This window comes from Gambusia affinis, linkage group LG16, assembly GCF_019740435.1.
Source record: "Gambusia affinis linkage group LG16, SWU_Gaff_1.0, whole genome shotgun sequence".
Classification (NCBI taxonomy): domain Eukaryota; kingdom Metazoa; phylum Chordata; class Actinopteri; order Cyprinodontiformes; family Poeciliidae; genus Gambusia; species Gambusia affinis.
The window spans coordinates 18,192,775-18,214,729 of NC_057883.1; the positions used below are offsets into that span (position 1 = coordinate 18,192,775).

The following is a 21,955-nucleotide window of genomic DNA, read 5'->3' on the forward strand; positions in this document are numbered from 1 at the left end:
TGGTGGCAGCAGCATCGTAATGACGAGAAGTGAAGCTCTCAGAGGAATGACGCATGATCTCTATTAGAAAGTCTAAATCACTTTCTCAAAAATGAAACTATGCTCATCCATCACACTTTTCTTGTTTGCTTGCATCGGTCTGTTTGTGATATCTGAACAAGGTGATGGCAACTTCAAACATATTTAGAAATACTGCTATCAGTCAAATCTGTCTACGGTGCAGAAGAATCCTACTTCTGATTATGTTTTAAAAAATAAAATAATTTTCAGTTAATAGAAACTGTGATCTCTGTTAACTCTTCAAGTCATTCGACAAGTCCTCGAAAAGGCCAGAAACACAAATCTGTCTCCCAAGACTGCCAGCAGGCTGACTTGGTCACTGCTGTGATGAAACCTCATGTTGTTCAACTCACTTTGTTAACTAACTCCACCATAACCAGTTGTTGAGGTGGGAGTGTGGCCAGCAGTTTATTTAGATTTAAAGTGACAAAAGGCCCTAAAACAGCTCATTCTGAAATATGCTCAAAATAGGTGGAACTAAGCTGACCAAAATCTCATTATCTAACAGTGATTTGGTTCAAAAAATTTAATGAGCATATTTCAAATATCGTACAGATCTATCCTAACCTGTTTATGGAAGCATAATAGGTCATCTATAGAATTAAATTAGTGTTTTATACTTGCTATAATAACTAAAGCACAAGTTTTCAGAAAACTAGGAAATGCTGCTATTGGACAGATGAGTAAACAGACTTCTTGCTGAGAGTGTGTGAGAGTCTGTACCATCCAAAGCACTGCATTTATGAAGAGGACCGTGGGCACCCCACCAAATGGCAGGCCCTGGAGCACACTGTTGCGAGAGTGAGAGCGAAAGCATTGCTCTGCCGTGCTGTTTTCCTCCCCCAACGGTTGCAGGAATCTCAAGACATCCAGCTCGACATGCCGCAGCGCCACAGGGGGCGCCCTGGTCTCCAACAGCTCTGTTGACTCCATCAGGACTGGATCATATCTGTCAGAGGAGACAGAGAAAAGGTAGACATAAATGTACATTCTTCTTTTTGTGTTAACTTAGGTCAGGGGTTTTCAAAGTATGAAAGGGTGAGCCCCCCTCCAAGGAACACAATGCCTGCTGCGCCCCCCCCGCCCCCCTCCCCATTTGAAAAAGTAACTTTAATCGGACTACTGATTACTCCTTGAAAAAGTAACTTAGTTATATTACTGACTACTTGACTTGGAAAGTAACTAAGTTACATTGAAAGTAACTTTTTAGTTACTTTCAGCAGCTGCTAACAGCAACGCTCTGCCTCCTGTGAAAATAACATTGATCTTTGCTAATACTTAATTGTAAGCTATTTTATAATGGTAACATCAACAATGTGTCTCCACTGATAAGGTTGAACTGAAGAGGAGATTGTACAAAAAACAGTACAAAAAATAAAAAACGTGAGTAATTTGTGTGGTCCACTGTTGTCTGGAAAACTCCAAGAAGGATTTTAAAGCCCCCCCCCCCCCAGCCTCCAGATTCTGCGTTACGCCCCTGAGTTTGATGTCAGCGCAGCGCACAGATCTCCTCCTGCAGCTCCACAGCTCAGATGGCTGCGACACTTACCGTAATATTAATAATTATAACGGTGCTAACTTAAACTTGCCATTATAATCATTGCCAACTACGGACATGTTTATTCGTGGCTGTTTTTACGTTTATTGCGCTGTTCATATTGGTCTCGATGTTTGCAGTTTTCTGGAGCGCAACGCGAAGCTCGACGTCATTGAGAGGTAATATATTAACTTGACATTAACTAAGACACAGCGGGACGGATCATCCGGGAAATGATGGACAGGGAGAGACTGAATAAAACTACCTTAATGACGGACAAATTCTGGGATTTATTATGAGTCTCTGCTTATTCCCAACCACTAATGAGTAACTTCACGTTCAAAAACGAGCCCAAAAAGGCGCAACCAGCAACTCGTTAAATTTTCAAGCGACTTTAAAAAAAATGAAGCCCAAAGCCGCTTATAATAATCGGACTTGGCGACAAAAACTCAAAATAGTTCCAGTTTTTCCACCAACAAAATGCGCATCTCCCTCCATTGTTTACATTTCTGTCGCATAGAGACGTCGGTCACTCGACAAGACGAGTAGAGGAAATACGATTAAATAACAATAGAAGATAGTAACGCAGTAACGCAAAAATGATTTTTATAAGTAACTGTAGTCTGACTACTGGATTTGAAATAGCAACGCGTTAGATTACTCGTTACTGAAAAAAGTGGTCCGACGTCAGTAACGTTACTGACATCACTGGCCAAAACATCCTCTAAGGTGGGAAACATTTCCACTGCGCACCCCACAGTACCAACTTTTTCCTAAATCCACAGAGTTGATCGTGTGCGTAAAAGACGTTTCTCTCACATCAGTAGACAGCAAGCAGATAGCTTTTCCGGTTTACTTTTTCCCTCGCACTGCGCCTCCCCTAAAGTGCTCTGGCGCCCCCCTGGGGAGGCGCGCCTCACACTTTGAAAACCGCCGACTTAGGTGAAGCAATGACAAGAAGAAGTTTATGAATATACATTTATTATGCAGGAGAATCTTTCGTAACAGAAATAAATAAAGCATAGATTCTTTACTCAAAAATGTATTAAAATCCATCATTCACAAAAGATATATACACAAAACTGCACAATAGACATTTTTATGCAATAGATTAGTCACAGCGAAAGAGGATGTTTAGTAACAAGTGGTGAAAGTGTGAATGATTTTTTTAATTAGCAAGTGGCACTTTATGTAAGTGAAGTTAGTACCAGAGCATTAAGCGTCATGGTCCGTTAGCAGCAACTGAGCTGTGCTGGGCGTTTTATTTAACAAATTAAACTAGAGCTCCTTCAAGTACATAAAATGCTGACTTATACAGCGATGGCTATTGTAAAACCTAGATGCTCCAATAAGCACCACTTGATAAAAATACACCATTTACAATGTTACAGAGGGTGTTATTTAAAAGTAGAAAACAGATTATTATTAACCTTGAACAGGTGTTGGAATCTGTTTTTCCACATTTTGCAACATTAAAACAAGGGACCTCAGGCTAGTTTGATCTGAATCTATATGACACATCAGACAGGTTAGAGATTAAGGTATTTAGAGGTTCAAAGGAAAGTAGGGGATATGCAGAGATATGGAAATAGGAGGTCTGAACTAATAATGCACATCGACTTTAACAAACAGCCAGAGTTACAGTGGAATGGTTTACTTCAAAGATCCAAAAACTTTGAAGTAAAAGTTTTTACTTTTCATTTATGTCAAAGTCCAGACATAAATGAAGTCCAAGTTCACAGTGCTTCGCCATCCAGTCTGATTGAGCTTCTAATGTAAAAAAAAAAAAAAATATGTGTGACACACCCTAACAAACAAAAATGACTCCTTCACAATTTTCCAGATTTCCATTTGTCAAAAACACATGCTTTACAAACAATGCGCTGGTCTATCAAAAGGGATCCCAGTAAAAGTCCCAAATTTAAGATCAGTGATTCCTTAAAAGTGAATCAGCCATCGTAAAAAGTACAACTTACTCTCAAAGGTGAAAAATCTAGAAACACTGTGTCCTCATTAGCTCTTTATGTCGGCTATGAAAGCCTGAAAACATATTCAGTGTATTAACAGATTGTTGTCAGAGCCTGCAGAGCATGCATTGGTCAGTGCCGTGACCACAGAGCTGAGGTCTGAACCATCTGTCCTCCAGCAGCACATGCTAATCTCACTTTCAATCAATACATTACTGACCCACAGCTGCCCGGCTTGTGTACCTTCCTCAGTGAATAAACAGAGGCAATGGAGCAGCAGCATAGTTCAGACAAAGCTCTGCATCAATACAGAAAATTCACTTGAATCTTATGACATCAGCTAAATCAGATCAGATTTCACAATGAAAATATAGATTGCTCTTCATAGTAAATTTGCAGGCCACCCTGGAGCAGTAAATGTCAGCTAAAACTATCTCAATCCTGCAAGTTAGCACATTGTGACTCAAGGTCTTCAAGCCTGCCTCCTATTATTGAACAAACCGTTGGAGTGATTCATCACTAAAACAATGACGTCGCTTCCTAAGAGCGTTTGCCATAGTTTTGAGAATCAACTATAACTTGGAATTTGTTATTTTTTGTGCAACTAAAGCCCCAGCACAAGAAACAATGTAGGAGGAGAGCTTATCAAGGAGAGAAGAACAAAAATACAACAGTAGAGAATAAGAAGCTCCTTCTGCTCCACTGTGAGCTCCTTCGCATCTGCTACTGAGAAATGTGATAGCAAACAGCCAATATTCAGATACTGAACCTCCCTGTGGAGATGACAGGAAGGAGATTCCCAGTGGCCACATCTGAAGGCAAATCAATAACATGCTAGTCTATAGAGTCGTTTCCATAGAAACACTTTAAATTAACCTGAATATGAAATTCCAAGTGTTTATACATATACAGAAATAAATTACACTTGATCACTGAAGCCTGTGCAAAGGCCTGTTAGAAAAGTGTTTATTTTACCTTTTATGTAAAACAAAAGATCTTTTAGAAATCCAACTTGCAACCAATCAAATTTGGCACATACATCTAGTTCAGTTGAAATTTATCTGCATTTAACATGGTGAACAAAAAAAGTGGTGAAAAATTACTCCGCCACTTTCAAGACGAGATTTAAAAATTGGTAAACATAAAAAATCCTCCAAGACAAACAGAAATATTTCTTTGAGTTACATTGGCATTCAATATAGCTTCCCATAACATGCTAAATTATGTCAAAATGTATTTACAGCAACTCTAAGAAGATTTTTTTACTGAGGTCAATAAAATCTGCCACACAAAATAGTACAACCTCTATTTGTACTATGTACTGTAAGTCTGCAATGTTATGAACCTTATATGCCAAACCCTTCAGAGAGATATCAGTGTAGCACTCTGAAAATTAATCTGCAAACTCTTAAGGTATTAGTGAGTAAAAGTTACAAAACTTTTCACTCTTTTAGGAACCTTCTGATACTGGCCAGGTATTAAAATCTGATTTCTCATCAGAAAACACAAAATTACAGCAACATTTACATCCAAACACAGCTACCATCTAATTTTATAACACTTCAGCTTCATCCACAAACAAAAAGTGACATATTTTACATAATTTTTACATTGATGTCATGTACTTAAAACGATTCAGGAAGTCTACTACTCTGGACTGTAGTCCTCACCATTCCTTGGCAACCCCCTCCCCCCACTTTGTCCGATTTTCTGCCACTTCCACTGAATATTAATTATTAGGCTTGTAAACAGCACCACCTATTGACTACCTAATGTTATGGCAAGCTTGGCCATGAACACATTGAGTTGGTTGTGATCAAAAACCTTGATTTCAAAACACTGAAGAGTAAAATAGTAAGTAAAGTAAATCTCACTATGTAGCATCCTATGTATGTCAGTATTGAATCTGAAAATGCTTCTCAATGCAGCAAAACAGACACAAAGCATTAAAAAGGATTGAGGTTAATTAAATATATCTTGCAACTGAGGCTAATATATAAAAAATTATAAAACAAGTACTTTATTTACAGTGATAAACCAAATTTTATATATTTTATTGAGTCTTATCTTTATAAATATCAGCTTTAGACAGAATTATTCTCATATTATCAATGTTCCTGTTAACCAGAAGGTGCAAACAAAACCAAGAGCAGCTGTGTGAACAGTAATGTGAAGTGACAGCAGCTAAATCAAACAGAAATCACGTCTTATTGAGGAGGATAAACATAATTATGGAGCTGTAACCTGGAAACATGCTGAGCCTTAACAGAGTCATCCAGAACGTTTTCTGCTCCTGCTGATACTTGCTTTGCTTTCTGCTGTCTGTGATGAGAACAGAGGACTCCTTCATCCCCCTCCTTTAGAGATAGACAGGCTGCTGAGCGATACAAGCCAGCTCAATACACGCTTCACACAATGTCTGTGTAAACGCCACAGCATGACTCAGCACTTCCATGCAACGATACTGCTCCCATCTCATCCCCTCATGTACAGTATGAACACAAGCTCATGCTGATCCATTTCTCTTCCAGCTTACCCAACTCTGCAAATATGGTTGTCTTTCTAATCCGTTCTCTGCTTGTCGTCCTCCTCCTCTGAAACGGACTTCGAAAGCCAGTGCAGCAGATTTACAAACTGATGTTTGGCAGGTGAAGCAGGATTGTGGCCAGTTCTTGGGAGGAGGAGTGAAATCCCTCATCCACACCCAGTTGAGACAATTAATAATCACAGATGCTGAAGTCAGTAGAGGAGCTGACAGCTGGTTAGAAAAGACACCTGAGTTTGATTTAGAAAAAAAAAGGCAAGTGGTAAGAAAAGCAAACTCATGTCAGCTAATCTGTTTACTGCAGCAGAAGAAAACAGCTGAGGCTTGTCTGTGTATGTGCGTGGGTTGGCACTACTCACTCTGTGAAGATCTAAACGTGTTTATTTAGTCACTTAATGCGGACATGTCCTCTTTATCCAGTCTCCATTAAATGAAGAATGAGAATTTATGGAAATGTCAGGCTTCCGTCTGAGTTAGAGTGAAGATATCGTGCCACAGGCAGTTTCAGGCAAAATAAATAGACTGCCAGCCAGAGGATCAATAAGTTGCAACAAACTCTAATTGAAACCAAATATATCAGCCTCCCCAAAAACACTTTAGTTACATTCACCATAGACTGTTTTAAATAAGCTTACTTTTCATTATTTTACCAGCTGCATATTTGAGTATTTGAGTTAAAGGAAGAAATAATTAGAAATACAAACAGACAACTTAATTTTAGCAATGAAACAAGCTCATACTGACAAATTGAACAGTTATTTACCTGTAAATCTACAGCTTGTGCAAAAAAGGGACTAAACCTGTCACAATAAGCAGTTAATCTCATGATCAAATAAAATTAGCTTGATAACGTTCATTCTGATGATTAGTATTTTTTGAAGGACAATTTTATTTAAAGAGAATAATCCATTTTGTTTATGGTTCTGAGTTTGCATTAATATTATTTTCTTCCAAAATACTCCATCTAGTCAGATTAGATAGAATAGGGATGTCAAACTCCAGTCATTGGCAGTCCGTTTCTTGTAACGTTTGTATGCATCACTGCTTCAGCAAACCCAAATCAAACACTTAGGTCAGGGGTGCCAATGTCCAGTCCTCAAGAGATACTAGTTTAAGGTTGCAAAGGTTAAGAGAATGCCTTGAGTTAAAGACTGAATCTTAAGACATTTACTAGCTACCTGAAACTGTCCATCTAAATCTCATAATAGTTGTTTTTGCCGTGCTATAATTGGAAACTGATTGGTAATCCAATTTTACATTTACCATTTTAAAATTGATTTGAGTTGAAGCTCCCAGCTGTATGACAGTATGATAACTATCACACAGCAATGACTGACAGCACCTATAAAGCTTTCATGCCTTCGTCAAATTTTCAATTGGATAAAGAAACATTGCCTGCCTGAGGGGAATGAGAGAGCGACGGCTCCCCAGTCTCAGAGGAATGGGCCATAAATAAAACGTTTGCCTCTGTTGACATATGAACCTCGGCAACTAATCAACTGGTCGTCTCTGTGAGAGAAAAAGGCCAACCTCAAGGATGCTTCACTGTCTCGGTGAAAATGAGAAACACGGTTGCAGGGATGCACTTTCCCTCTTGACTGCACTGACTGCAGCCTTGTTAAAAAGGCTGTTTTCTCTTATGGTGCTTTTTGCTTTTGGAAGTAGAAAACGGCTTTCTCAGCAGGACGCTGCTAAATTGTTAAAGTTTCACTTGATTTTTGCCTCAATTCCTATAAAGTGTGCGTTATTTTTTCCAAAAAGTGCTCTGCCTCTGATTTACTATTATTTTTAAGTGAGCCATGCAGAGAATATGTTAACGCAGTACTTTTTTTACTCCACATTAGGATGTCAATGAATACAAGAGAACTTCATGTTAGTTGTTTTTATTTGTTAAAACTGTCTTTATGTCCTGACAGTATAACATGAGACAGATAATCTCTCTCTCTATATATATAAAATAAAACATAAAATAATCAAGCTCCAATGTCTCCTCCTTGTGGTCCAACTGTCATCTCCAAGGAACTTAGAAACGATTCATTGGATTTATCTTGATGAATCAATTATTGAAATAACGCATTTCTATAAAAGGCTTAAATGGTTGCCAATTTTTTTTATTTGATTAATTGATTAAGCATAAACCTCAGTTGCCGACCTGTAGCGTACTTTCTAAGCAGATTTATGGTGTGAATGGATGTTTTTCTGAACTTCACAGAAGTAGCTGGTGTGTGTTTTGATGATGTTACACTGGAGCTGGGGGTGGTCCTGAAGGAGTGGATGGCTAAGCCTCATCAGATTCAGTCTGAAGGGGGAAAATGGGCAGAGACGTTAACACAATCTGCTCACCACCTGCTCACCAGAGGAGAAGGGAAGGGGCTTTGCCTCTCTCACGGCTCACTCTCACAAACACAGACCAGTGAGTTGTGTTAGCTACACTGCTCAGTCTGGCATCTCCCTTATGCAGGACGTTTCAAGGAGCTGAAAGATCCATATCATGGCTGGAATGATGGCTGCAAAAGGGGGTGGTGTTCATCCAACTTAACACCTGCTTCCTGTCTGGATTCACATAAGCCTCCCCTTGAGGGCTGTCCAGCTGCTGCTACATAGAGTGAACCGCTCTTCATTAGGTCCCATCTGGGCTCTGTGGAGCTACATGCAGTAGAATGAATGTGAAATTGACCAGTTCAACAATCACATTCTGCATGTGTAGATGTCTAGATATTCTGGATTATTCCACTCATATCTTCTCAATTCGCAAATTCACACATAGCTTGAAAGAGCAAACAACCTAACAAAAGACTGTTTACTTAGGGCCACAAATGCTCTTAGTATCCATCTAACTACCTGAGTTAGAGACTTTCAATAGTATTTAGCATTTTGTCAGATCACAACAAGACCCTTCAGCATAACTGATTGTTTTGTTTGGGTTGGTGTATTACATAAAATCATAGTTAAATAGATTAAGTCAGTTTTTTATTGATAAAAATCTGAATCAGTCCCCTTAACTCTAATATCCCTAAATTTAATTCTTGTGCAGCCAAATGCTTCCTAAAAGCAACTTTAGGCTAATGAATACTTTTGCAAGGCTGAAAATATGCATTGCATAAAAAGTGTCTCATCATGTCTTCCTGCTCAGCTGTGTCTTGTCTTTCTGAATTAACTTGCAAATGACTTTTAGCATGCATTTAATTCAAAGTGCTGTAGACACACTAATTTCTTACACTAATCCTGAAAAGTTCAATCTCACTTTCTGCCAGGTGGTTGCATATTTAGGAAGAAAGAAAACAGTTTGAAAAAAAAAAGGAGCGAGTGAAAAGTGACAAATGAGAATACATGATGATGTCTGCACAAACCCATGAATATTTGGTGCCATGTATAGATGATAGATTACTGAGAGCTCTTTATTAGTCCGTATACATCTGTGATAATGCTGCGTGCTTCGGCACCAATCCGACGGACCCCTGTGGAACAGGAAAACTCACAGCTTGAATCCTAAATAGCAGGGTGCCCACACTCCGCCACAAGACGTAAAAAGAACAAAGCAGAGCCTGAAGAGCAGAGCCTGAAGAGCAGAGCGACTGCGCTTAAATGACAGATGGAATACAAATGGAGGTGTCACAGCTATCCGCGGCATCATCAAGCCTCTGTTTGTGTTCGATTTTCTGTCAAAAGGGGGTTTTATCAAAGTGCTATCTGACTGTTTCATTTATACCCAACAGCCTGAGACATGTGGCTGGGGAGATGACTCACATGAATACAACTCACACATGATGCAATCATCCTGGCACACTCATATTAATTATGTTGGGGACAAATTGTCCTTATATTCACACAGAGAGGTCCTGAATACGTGCAGCACTACACATCTCACTCCCAATAATAGCCAGCACTGCAATCATCACCTCCACAGGGAACACGTGGGGAAGTCTATAAGATAACCGTTTGGCAGCGTGAATGGAGTCTCTGCTAAAGTGTGAATCCTTTTTATTCCTCTACATCTCTCACTTGCTCCATTTTTAATTATTGCATAAACACTGGTCTCCTTATTCCTCTCTCGCCAAAGAAGTCCCTCTCAATTTGCATGGCGTGCATCTAACTTATAAAAAGAGATCTTTCTGCATCAGCTTCACTATTTGTAAGGTTTGATCACTTTGGCTGAGCCCCATTCCTGTTCAATATGATGCAACAAGCCAACAGAACTAAGCAAAAATATTAAATTATTCTTACAAAAGCTTAAAGAACAAATATGGACTAAAACACCAAAAAAACTAAAAATATGAAACATGAATAAATTAAAATAAAGAAGAATTTCTTTATATGTAAAGGCCCTGCTACTCCTGGACCAGTAAAACAGGAATATGATACCACATATGGATAATAGCATTGCATTTCTAACAGGACAGAATTGAAGCATATCAATCCCTATGGCTTTTCAAAAGGAATACATCCAGCAGATGTAGAGCTGGTTAATGGCAAAGTGGAAAAAATATACATTAAACAATTCTACTACAAAATTGTTTGCCCAGGAAAGGTGAGGAGTTATGCTGAAATTAATAAAAACAGGGCATAAAAACTGTTTTGGTGTTGGAAACATTTTTGCCCCAGAAAAATGAAACTTGATTATTAGGGAGTCAACAGCCAGACCACCAATACGCCTGCAGCTATTGAGCATGAAGTTTGTCATGTAAAAGAATGCCTTCAACATTTATGTATTCCCAAACAGAACAAATTTTCTACTAATGTTCACAAAGCAGATGAAATTCACTCTCTGCCAGATAAATACAGTCAACTGTGACTGTTGGTTTCTCTGTATGTGAGTTAAATGAATGAGTGTGATTTTGTATCATTATTGTAACTTCCCTTCCATTTGCCACATGCTGTTGTGGATTAACTGCAGAAGGACTTAAAGTTTGAGTGGCATGACACAATATGTTAGCATAATGTATTAAAAACTGAATTACAATATTACAATTCGACTCTTGGCAGTAAAACACTGAGTGAAAATAGAGAAAACCAATACAGCCACTGCAGTGTTTGCTAACATAAAGTTGGTTATTCAGGTGACACAGAGGTTTATGCATTCCTGAAGATATCTCAGTAACAATGTTTGTCTGAACCAGACCTGAAATTACAGGTCTGAACCAGACCTGAAACCTGCAAAAATGTTTCATTATACAATTTTCGTCACTAGTCATTTGCAAAAGAGTGCTTTTGAATTATTCCAGAGTGCCGGTTTGTTACGTCTTCAAGTTCCTGCTTTCTAGGCCAGATTTCAACCAACTTCCCCCACCTTACAAACTCAAATTTGAACTGCAGACTTAACAATCATTACCTTTGATTAGGGTGGACATTTTGTTCTGCAGTTACATAAACTTTCGGCTGTGTTCTCAGATGTTGTTTCCTTGCCTTTTTCTGTCTTGACTAATTAAATTTTGATCAAGAAAATTAATTTAACTGGTGCAAGATAGAAATTAGAACAGAACTGAAAAGGAAAGGTTTATAAAAAAATACCGATATCAGCTTTAACTTTAACCAAATACATTTCATCATGATTCTGAAAGAAGTGTGTCTTTCTGTGTTTGCCAGATTCTTTTATCAATCTCAGCTTAAAACCTCCAGAATTATTAATGTCTGTGTGATACTTGAAGATGCCCGGCATTCATTTGTTCCCCCTTAGGAGCCTCAGAGTGCACTTTTCCATCCCCTGTATGGGATAAAATTTTGAAAGTAACAGTGCGCTGCAAAATTAGCGCATTATTAAAATCTCAGAGGAAAAACAAATCCAATCACATGCATGACTATAAAAATACCAATGATTACTATAGTGCATGTGCTTGTGTCAGTTCTTTGTAAAGATATACACACACACATTGAACTGGGATAAAAATTTGTATTATTGTGGTAACAAACATGGGTTTGTTTTTTTGAGACTTCACTGAGTATTTACCCAATAGATGTCTTCAAAGTAGAGATCAAGTTTAAAGTAGATGTAAGATTGTTTTTGACAAAAACTACAAATGTAGATCAGTCCCTTTTTAATCAGTCTTACAATAAATCTGAAAAGGCCTCTGATTGAGCACCTGGCATGACAAGTCAACAGCTTAATTTCTGGACAGCAGAGATAATATTCCACAGCACCAAGTCCAGGTTGACACCATCAGCAGTTGGCAGAAATTGCTAAGCCACCTCATTTGCTTTTGCTTCTCTTCTCTAATCCTTTGAGTCCTAAGTTTCAAATATCTGCCTGAATATTTTTTGCTTATTTTAATTGTACAAAGTTCTTCAAATGTCCTGTGAGAAAATATATATTGCCCATTTATCCATAAAATCCGGAACCTTCCATATCTAGCGGCTATTTTCGCAACTTAATGTTTATTAAAAGATTTCAGATTAATTTCACCCCTTGCTACGATGGGAGTGAAATTATCATAATTACCCAATATTGGCTGGAAAGCGAAACGTCTCCCCTTTCAGAAACGGTTGAAATTTTTCAGATAGTGCAAAGTGTGCATGAATTACAGTACTGCAGATTTGGCTGTTTCCAATACGTTCAGACTAGAAGGATTGAATCTCTGTCTGGCATAATGGTTGGAAAAGCATTGAGAAGTATTGTGCCACCATGAGCGGTACGTTGTCAGCTGTCTGTGAGGATCCCAAACTTTTAGGATTTCTTTCACTTCAGAATAATCCACCACTTTATGTAAAGTTTGCAACACAACAAAATGAGAAGTTCAAGTGGTGTGAATATGTTTACAATGGTCTGCACTTGCATATCTGACCTTCATTCCAACTCAGTGCATTAAAGAATGCACAGCCAGAAATAATCAAACCTTTACCTTGTTAAACCTCGTTTGTTTAGAGTAAATGTTAAGCTCTTCCCCCTTCATTGAGGGCATCTCCGGTGAGACTGGATTAATGGCTTTTCAGAGGCAGCGAGGTTTGTCAAGATCCAAGGAAACAGTCTATTTTCATAAATATAAGGTTCTGAATAACATGAGGAAATATTTCTATTTTAGAATGATGCACAAATGGGTGCCTGGAAACAAGATCCACTTCCTCCCCTCTAACAAACAACAGTAATTACCATCATCACGGTCACTTTCCCGATGTTATCAGATGTGGTGAGCTTTCTAACACACATCTGGCAACATTAAAAGATTGGTTTTCAAAGCTCCCAATTATGGTGCGACATATTTTTCTGACCTGTTAAAATGTCAAAAGTGAATGTGAATCTGGCATTTCTTAAGGTCATCTCCCTTCTCCATTGGGTAAAAATGGCATCAGCATTTATTTCTTTTAGAAACGGCAGACAATTAGCAATGTTTTTTATTGAAAATTTACAAGATAGACCAACTTGAAGTAATACATAATGGCTTATTGGAAGAAAAAGTTAGGTATGTATTTGTATTCAGCTCCCATCCCAGGGGATTAAATCAAGTATGCTTAAGTGGACATCGGTGTCCACTTAAGCATACAAGCTTTGAATAGAGAGCAATAATCAGAGAATAATCCAAAAGATCCATCATAACTTTGGAGGAACTACCAAGACAAATCGGATCTAAAGAGACAGTGTTGAAGTAAAAAGTCTTAGTTGCAGATTGACTCAACTCATGTAGGTAACGCAGCAAACATCTGAAACAAGCTTCTCTGGTCAGATGATACGATACTCAGACTAGGGCGTTTTAAAGGTGATGGGGATAGGAGTGTACCTAAACACAGAGTGATCTGAGAAGAAAAATTATTTAAGGCAGCAAAGACTTGAGACTTGAAGAAGTTAACATGAAACCATATAGGTCTTCAATGAAATAGTGTGAGGAAAATTAGAATTCAGACCCAAATCTGACTGACAATCTGCAGCAAGAACTGAAAGGTGATGTTCACAGATGTTATCCATCTAGTCTGACAACTGTATAGCTGCAGATATAATCCAACTTTGTTCTAATTGCAGCAAAAGGTGGCTCTAATGAGTCTTCACTCAGGGAGGCTGAATGCAAATGCCAACCACCCTTTTCAGATTTCCATTTGCAAACAGTTGTAAAACCCATAAATCATTGCCTTCTGTTGGTCTTCCGCATAACCCCCACTAAATTACATTTAAGTTTACAGTTGTAATGTGGCAAAATGAGAACAAGTTGAAAGGATACAAACAATTTTGCAAAACGCAGTGTATGCAGCTTAATAAAAATAAATCAACAGGTCAACATGCCTGCTCAGTTGACCAAGAAAGGCTTTGTGTCTGCGATTCCAGCAGAATCCAGACTGACGGGCAGCAGGGGGAATGCAGCCTGTATGAATGAATGCAGGGAATGAATGAACTGCTTCACAAATCAAAACTATAATTTCCTAAAATCATAAACGTGAACAACATTGAACGCTGAGTTTACCACCCAGCTGACTCTACAGGAGGAACAATAGGTGTTCGAGTGGGAAGAAGAAACGATGCACCTGCTTTGGGTGTAACACTATCTGACACATTGCCAGGAACATCATCATCCTCAGCAGAGGCAACATCAACCCGCGCAACGAACTTTTCCATGTTCACCTCATTGCCACGCCTTCTTATATTTAGGAAACAACGAGGTTTTCTTTACCAAGCCAACATTTTTCGGCGACTCACTGTTCCTCCTGCTTGCTGCAGCACACCAATATGCCAGCGCGACCTACCTCACCCTCTTGTGCGAGTTAATAAAGACGATTGCGCCAAAAACAGCGCAATAAGCCCCTTCAGTGGGCATTTAAGTCGCTGAACGGATAGTTTAAATTTCACATTGCTCACCTCTCGGAGCTTCCTGATCGCTGGCGTTTGGCGCTGGTTATGAGGATGCTGCTTTTTTTTTCTCCAAGAAGAGAAACTCCCACCCACTCAGGAACCGTCTGACAATTATCCCTACCGCGAAGGGAGCGTCTGTAAATAATCACTACCCATTTATTTTTATTATTATTATTATTTTTTGGCATGACATAAACATAAACCTAATACAGATTAATTTTAAGAAATTAGGAGTATATTTTCAATAGTTGCATCAGCGTGTGTGTCAGTTAAAAAAATTAATCTGGAAGTAAGCAAAGGATAATTCAACCCAAATGCTCAGAAACATAAACACATAAAAAAAAAAAAACATGCTGTGCTAATTGGCTAATTTAAAGGCATCATAGATGTTGGTTATGAAAAATTACAATGAAAAGAAGCTGGTTATCATAATGATTAATTATTATTGATTATTTATACAAATGCGTTTGGTGATTCACCAAAAATAAATGAAAGGCTTTTTGTCTTTTTTTTTTTTTTTTTGTATTGACGGAATATTTTCTGTTAGAGTCTTCACCTGTGACGAAGGTTCACCTCCAACACAACATCGACCTGAAACCGAATCCAGTCAGAGCTACAAAGAAAAGTTGAAATCTTAGTTTTCCTAGTCAAAGTCCAGACCTACATCTAACTGAAAAGTCTGTCAAAACTTGAAAACTGCTGTTTCTAGAAAATTCTCCAACTTGATTGAGCTTGAGCCACTTTTCAAAGTAAAAAGGACAAAAAGGTAAGTTTCTTGTTGGCTTGCATGTGTTTGTGATGGGACATCATTTTAAATCCCAATGGGATACATTTCAGTTTGTGGTTGTAAAACGGATGAGAAAAGTTCAAAGAATATGAACACTTTGCAATAAGTGTTCTACAAGTTTAACAAATGGACTGGAGCAAATCATGACAGTCCCTGACATCATCATTTTAAGCTCAGCCCATTAGCGTGGTTGTATCTTTCTCAGCCAGTAAACTGAGAGGCAACTGTGAATCAATATATTGTTGATCTAAGAGATCTTCTTAATCCTGTGATGAAGCGTTTTTATCCATATTGATCCAGATAGTGAACTGGGTGCATCCCATCAGGACGGAAATGGGTGAGACCTCAATGCTCAACACGAGCAGAAGATTTTGTTTCATGTGAAGCAGATTTCTTCACCACTACATCTAACTCCATGAGGGAATCTCTCTTTTGGAAAAATAGTTTTCATCCCAAGAGCACAGAGTAAAAAGCTTGTGAGATCAGTGCAAACAATTCCTTAATGAGTCAGTTTATATTTAATTCTGTGTAATTGTATTTGTCAATGCTTTGCAGGTGCTGTGCTTCTGGATGCACATTATCTGCAAATTAGCTGACTCATCAATAAAGCGGTGAGAATAAAGATTATCTTGCAACATGCAATGATAGGTGTATTATGGATTTTATCGGGTTGCATCCCAAAATACCTTTAATACACAAACCATTCTTGGTGTAGAATCATTGTTAACATTTTATATCCCACTAGCTACCATTTCAGCTGTCAACCTTTTCTAAATGCAGAGTATGGTGGAGTAATAGATGCACAGCTGGACAACACTGGTGAAGCATGGCAGGTGAGTCAGAGCAGAGCTGTTACCACAGAACAGTGAGGTTAGAAAATCATACACCGAGTAAAAATCTTGACTGAACAGGACTGCCGATGAAGCCAAAATATGTGAACATATATGAAATGCCACAATAATAAGTCTTTCCTCCCTAATATTTTAAAATGTGCTCAGTTATTTGAAAATTGTAGCAGATTAGTAATTAATATATCAATAAAATATGAGTTTGTACAAATCACATTTAATTTATTTAGAATATAGTTTGTAAAAAGCAGGAAGTAGAGGCTGTTCATGTCTTAATTACTTATTTGTGAAGCACTAATGTGTGTTGAAATACTTCTCCAAACTCACAGAAAGCTGGTGTATGAGCTTGTTTCTTGTGTGTTAGAACAGAGAGCAGTCTTGTATCCAAGGTGGTGTCATCTTGTTTTGATGGTGATGCTATATTCCATTTGTAGGGCCCCTTTAAACTGACAGCTCCTGTGAAGAGGCTACATAACTGAGGCTGGATTGCCACCTACTGGAGTGTTCTTGTATCCAGACTTTTCAGGTATAATCCAAACATCCACCATATCACAATGTTATCACTGTATCAGTTAAATCAGTACTTTCCCTTTGTATATATTTTAAAACCCTTCAAATGTCTTGATAACCTTTGATGAGCTACACAAACATTCAGTTGCTTAGTTGTGAAGTGGAAACATGATTTTCAAAACCTTGAACTTGTGGTGTGTGCATTAATATTTAGCCCCTCCACCTCTATACTCCTACTCTTAAATAAAATGCTTAATTGGAATGCTTAAATTTTGGATTACAGGTCCATTCTCTACTCACTGATACCCCAGTCACCCCCAAAGTGAAAAGAAGAGCAAATAATTACTTCCAGATGTCACCTAATTATAAAATATATAATAAGTAGAGTTGGATACATGCAAGATGAATGTGAAACAAGTGAAAAAATAAAAGAAAAAATATTTTATTCTAATAATATTCATATAATAGATAGATAATCTGATAATCAATATTCTTACTAATAATAATCTTGATAATATTGATTATCATTATTATTTGTATCTTGATAATGATGTTATCATTCTTAGCAGTATTAGTATTAGTAATAGAAGTGGTAGCAATGGCTTGATGCATATTTTTAATATTTTTTCTAAATAATTACACTTCACTTATTTAATCTTTTAACTTTGGGACACAGATTCCTCTGTGGGTCTGAAAACACAAAATTATTGGTTTAAATAATTTTCAAGAATGTTTAAAAAAGCTGCTTAATAATATGATTTCTCAGAATTTTTGTCCACTATTGTTCATTTTAATAAGGAGATAAAGATAGCACAAAGCTTGTTCAAATTGTTATGCCTCGTGCACTTCATGCAGAATCTGGATTTAAATTCTTAGTCAAAATTTGGTTTGTCGGAAACATGCAATGTTGGTAATCTTTCACTGAGATCCTCTTTAAAGTAAAAAAGTAAGTCAAGTTCATAAAGAAAATATTAGGATAACAAACGTACCCAAACCAGCAGGGGGCGGTAGACAAACAAGCAAACACCTCAGTGATGACGGTCCTTAACGTGTCTGAATAAAGACATCTTTTTGTCTGCGCTTGAAAGAGGCAACAGGGCACCGAGCCGAGGCTCCGTGGTGCTGAAAGGACAGCTCCCCCGCTTTCTGACAGCTGCAGGTAGGCTCCTCTGTCGCCATGGAGATAAATTAGACAAAGTAAAGTGATCATCGTCATCGCCGGTAACATTACACATCATTCTGTAGGGAATTAGAAAACATAGATGAGGCGTAAATATGCGTTTGACACGACATCCTGTCACGCTATTAAGATAGAAGACAGATTTAGGTGTAAAGTGTTATAATTTTAGTCTGACGGTTTTTATATCCAAAGTTTGCTCCTGCTGTAGGTCAGTAGACCTCTGAAACAAGGATGAGATATTCTTAGTATTCTCAGTGGCACCTGGAAGTCCCTAGATCCTCATTTGCTCAGAAATTAGTTCCTGTCGTCCGTAGAGTTGTGTTTTTTTTCACTCAATCTTTGTAAGAAATAAAACCCAAACTCTGTCATTTAAACGTAAACTCTGTAATTTCAATTCAAGCATTTTAACCCAAATATAACTATTGTCTGGAAAATGAATACACCTGTATTAAAGAACTTGTTTCTTTACTAAAATGCATTTTTGCATTGATAAAATATTCAACCCTATGAATGAGTGAATTTTTATAACCACCTTTCAGTGGTTCATCCAGCTGCAAGTCTTTAGGAGTTTGAATGTACCTGCTATGCATGTCTACGGATGTAAATATGTTCTCCAGTTCTTTTCCAAATGGGTTTAGTACGGTTAAATGGAAGTGGCTTTAAACATCAATTCTCACGTCTCGACACAGATTCTTAAGTGAATGGAGGTGTGGACTTTGACTGGACCATTTTCCAGACTGGTTTCCAGTCCTGCAGTTACTAACAAGTTATCTTTCAAGCTTGCTCTGTATTTAGCTCCATCGGACTACCAGGTTTCATGGTAGAGGCTGTTTCATGGCATTTTTGCATTAAAGCTAACAAGTACTATTTTGGTTTCATCTCTGCAGAGCATCTTTCTCTACTTGAGACAAACGTCTTATGATTTTCCTTCTTATATGTGAGATGACAAAGCTTGATATATTGTTTGATAAACTAACCCTACTTTAATTTCTCAATAACTTCACCCTTGACCTGTTTGGCAATTGGCAGAACTTGATTATATTTACAGGTATAAGGAGGAACTAAGAACAATTTGCATCACAATTTTCTGAGTTTTTAAAAGGTGTATATTTTTCTTCTAGTTGAGTTACTCACTAAGTTGTTCTGTTATTAACTAGATATATTATTCTGATTTCATTGGTCTATTGTCTCCTTTGCTCTCACACAGATATGTTCACCCGGATGTTAAAGCTGAGACTGCTTAATGCAGTAGCGCCTGCGTACTTCTTTGCAGCTACAACAGTCACATTTATTTTACACTTTTGCCTCTTCATCCCGACTATCTTCCCCAACCCGGACACATCGCTGAAGATCTCCACAGCCCTTCACACAACTGTTTTCCTTTTCCTGATGTTTAATGCTTTGGGGAATTACATAATGACAATCAAATATCCGGCCGAGAGTGACAACGAGATTGCGATTCCTGTGTGTTCGCCAAGTTGCTCGGACAAAGTGGATTCCCACTACCTACTTAATGGCCGTCATTTTTGCAAACTGTGCAGGAAGGTCATTTTCAGGAGGGATCACCACTGTTTTTTCACTGGAAACTGCATCGGCAACAAGAACATGCGTTACTTCATCATGTTCTGCATCTACACATCATGCGTATGCATGTACTCTTTGGTTCTTGGCGTGGCCTTCCTGACAGTCGAGTACTCCATTTCCTTTGAGAACCCGTTGACCTTCCTGACCCTTCTCCCTCTCTCCACCACCTACTTCTTCATGGGTTTGTTTTCTAGTTTAATAGGATGAGTAACCACTTTTACTGTTTTTTGATTCTGAATTCATGTAATCCTTTCTCTCATAGGCACAATCTCTGGCCTTCAGCTGTTCCTAGTGCTGATGCTCTATGTATGGCTGGGCATTGGCTTGGTGTGTGCAGGTTTCTGCTGCCAGCAGGTGCTGCTGGTGGCCCGGGGGCAGACCTGGTGTCAAATGCAGAGAGGGGAGCTGGTGGACAACCGCAGCCCCTGGAGAGCAAACCTCAAGGATGTGTTTGGCGCCCGCTGGATCCTTGGTCTTATTCTGCCTGTGCAAACAGTGGAGATGTATTCTGAAGACACAGATGAACTCAAACAAGACTGACAGTTGTCTATTTGTCTCAGTAAGAGCCACTCTTAGGTCAACCAAGTGATTCATTTAGTGAAAAAATAGTTTTTCGGCATTTACTGTAGGTGGAAATTAATTTTTAATCTGTATGGATGCTTTATGATGTTTGAATTTTACAATAAGATAGCTGATAGTTTCATCCTCTTACAGGTAGGAACCACATAAGCAATGTGAAATAAGTGCTTAGTAGAAATGTTTATTCTTAAAACGGCATTTCTAAAGGCAATATTATAGGATTAATAAGTTATGTTGTACCTTCCTCCAGAGTCTGGAAAACCAATCATCTGTTTTTATCCAATCAGTAGTCTGACTTTACAGCATCCTCTCAGTATATCCATAGCCTTAGTAAAGATGTGTAAAAAGGCCTTAAAATAAATACAGCTTTTATTGCAATAGCATAATCCTATATTAAATATTTAAGAAAAATGCAACTCATCCTCTCAACCATTCCATAATATTGATTTTGTGTCCAGTTAGTGATTATGCAGCTTTTCCTATGAAGCCATTCACCTTAACAGGTTTGCCAGAGTCTTTGGAAGCGATACAGGCCTGCAGCTCTATAGATACTTAAGATGCTTGTCCACATATACTTTGTTTCAAACCCATGCTTGTTACAAAACACTCCATATTAAGGACATGGCTCCTTTAAACTCTCTGTAATCTTTAATGAAGCTGAGGTATTGATGTTTGTAATGTCAAGACAGAAAAGTACATTTCTAGCTTACATCCCAAATTTCCATGTTAAACTTTTCCAAGTGTATTTGTGTTGTTTAGTTTTCAAGTAGCCACTTCCTGACTGAAGATCAGCACACGTCTGCCTTACATGAACGGCATATTTTTTGTCTTTCCTATTCTGAATAGATGAAAGAAGTGATAGTATGTAAACATTTTCCCCAAAAATAGGAAAAGTGGCACATCTGTAATTTTATTAATTCTAGATACATGATCTCCCTTCAAATAATTATTTTACTAAATTTTCAATGTGCTGTGACTCAAGGCCTCACTTTTACACGTCTCTTTTTGGCATTAAAATAAACAAGGTGGGTGCTTGTTGTGTTTTACAAGCAAGTTTCCAAGCAATATTATATGGTTGCCTTGAAAGCTTTGTGCTATATAACCGCCAGTACCATGCAGTGTTCTGAGATTATCTTTCCTAACCCTAATTTGATTCTACAGTTTGACAATAAGGAAACCAGGGACAGTTTTCACTGTTAAATTAAGGGCTAACAGATGAAGAAAGAATTGGCAGCATAAACAGCCAGACTCCGCAGGACTGCTTGAGTTGAGCCTGGGGACATTTTCTACTCACACTATTGTTATTCTCAATGAAAATTGTTGACGGAAATGGAGATTATAATATCCAGGGTATTATTCACAATGTGCCATCCTTATAGGCGAAGATTTGGTATCTTCTTCCTCTGCTAATGACAGGATAAGCAGCATTAGAACAGGATTTTATTCCCCGTTTCTGATGCATCTACAGCTGCTTAGTCAAAAGATGTGGGCGTTTTGGTATTCAAGCATTCAATTCAAGCAAGACAATATTGCCTATTTGTGTATTGCAATAAAGGTTTAACTGATTTAAAACCACAACAAGCGGCTACTT

At 38.1% G+C, this 21,955-nt stretch overlaps 2 protein-coding genes across 6 annotated transcripts in view; one reads left to right on the plus strand and one right to left on the minus strand.

Annotated features, from left to right (window-relative positions):
- The window catches only part of tmem63c (transmembrane protein 63C), a 35,691-nt gene extending 20,691 nt beyond the window's left edge, over positions 1-15,000 (minus strand). The window contains exons 1-3 of one of the 4 annotated variants that reach the window (XM_044142392.1): positions 14,552-14,633; positions 14,313-14,391; positions 784-1,009 (exon numbers count right to left, since the gene is read on the minus strand). In XM_044142392.1, coding sequence (XP_043998327.1) covers positions 784-993 — 210 coding nt within the window. In that variant the 5' untranslated portion in view covers positions 994-1,009; positions 14,313-14,391; positions 14,552-14,633. The other 3 variants (XM_044142390.1, XM_044142389.1, XM_044142391.1) reach the window with 3 other exon arrangements.
- A 3,067-nt stretch (positions 15,001-18,067) lies between these two features.
- On the plus strand, positions 18,068-21,825 carry zdhhc22 (zinc finger DHHC-type palmitoyltransferase 22). Of its 2 annotated transcripts, none has more exons than XM_044142394.1 (3): positions 18,068-18,180; positions 19,409-19,966; positions 20,048-21,825. In XM_044142394.1, exons 2-3 carry the CDS (start codon positions 19,411-19,413, stop codon positions 20,323-20,325), a joined length of 834 nt encoding a protein of 277 aa, XP_043998329.1. In that variant the 5' UTR covers positions 18,068-18,180; positions 19,409-19,410; the 3' UTR covers positions 20,326-21,825. The 2 variants fall into 2 exon arrangements, with proteins under 2 accessions (XP_043998329.1, XP_043998330.1); XM_044142395.1 differs by having other exon boundaries at positions 20,123-21,825.
- The last annotated feature ends 130 nt before the right edge of the window (positions 21,826-21,955 follow it).

Bases quoted from the DNA above. Each gene is read 5' to 3' on its own strand.
- zdhhc22 (XM_044142394.1), top strand. From the start codon at position 19,411: ATGTTCACCCGGATGTTAAAGCTGAGACTGCTTAATGCAGTAGCGCCT. The intron at 19,967-20,047 runs GTTTGTTTTCTA...TTTCTCTCATAG, and splicing joins CACCACCTACTTCTTCATGG to GCACAATCTCTGGCCTTCAG.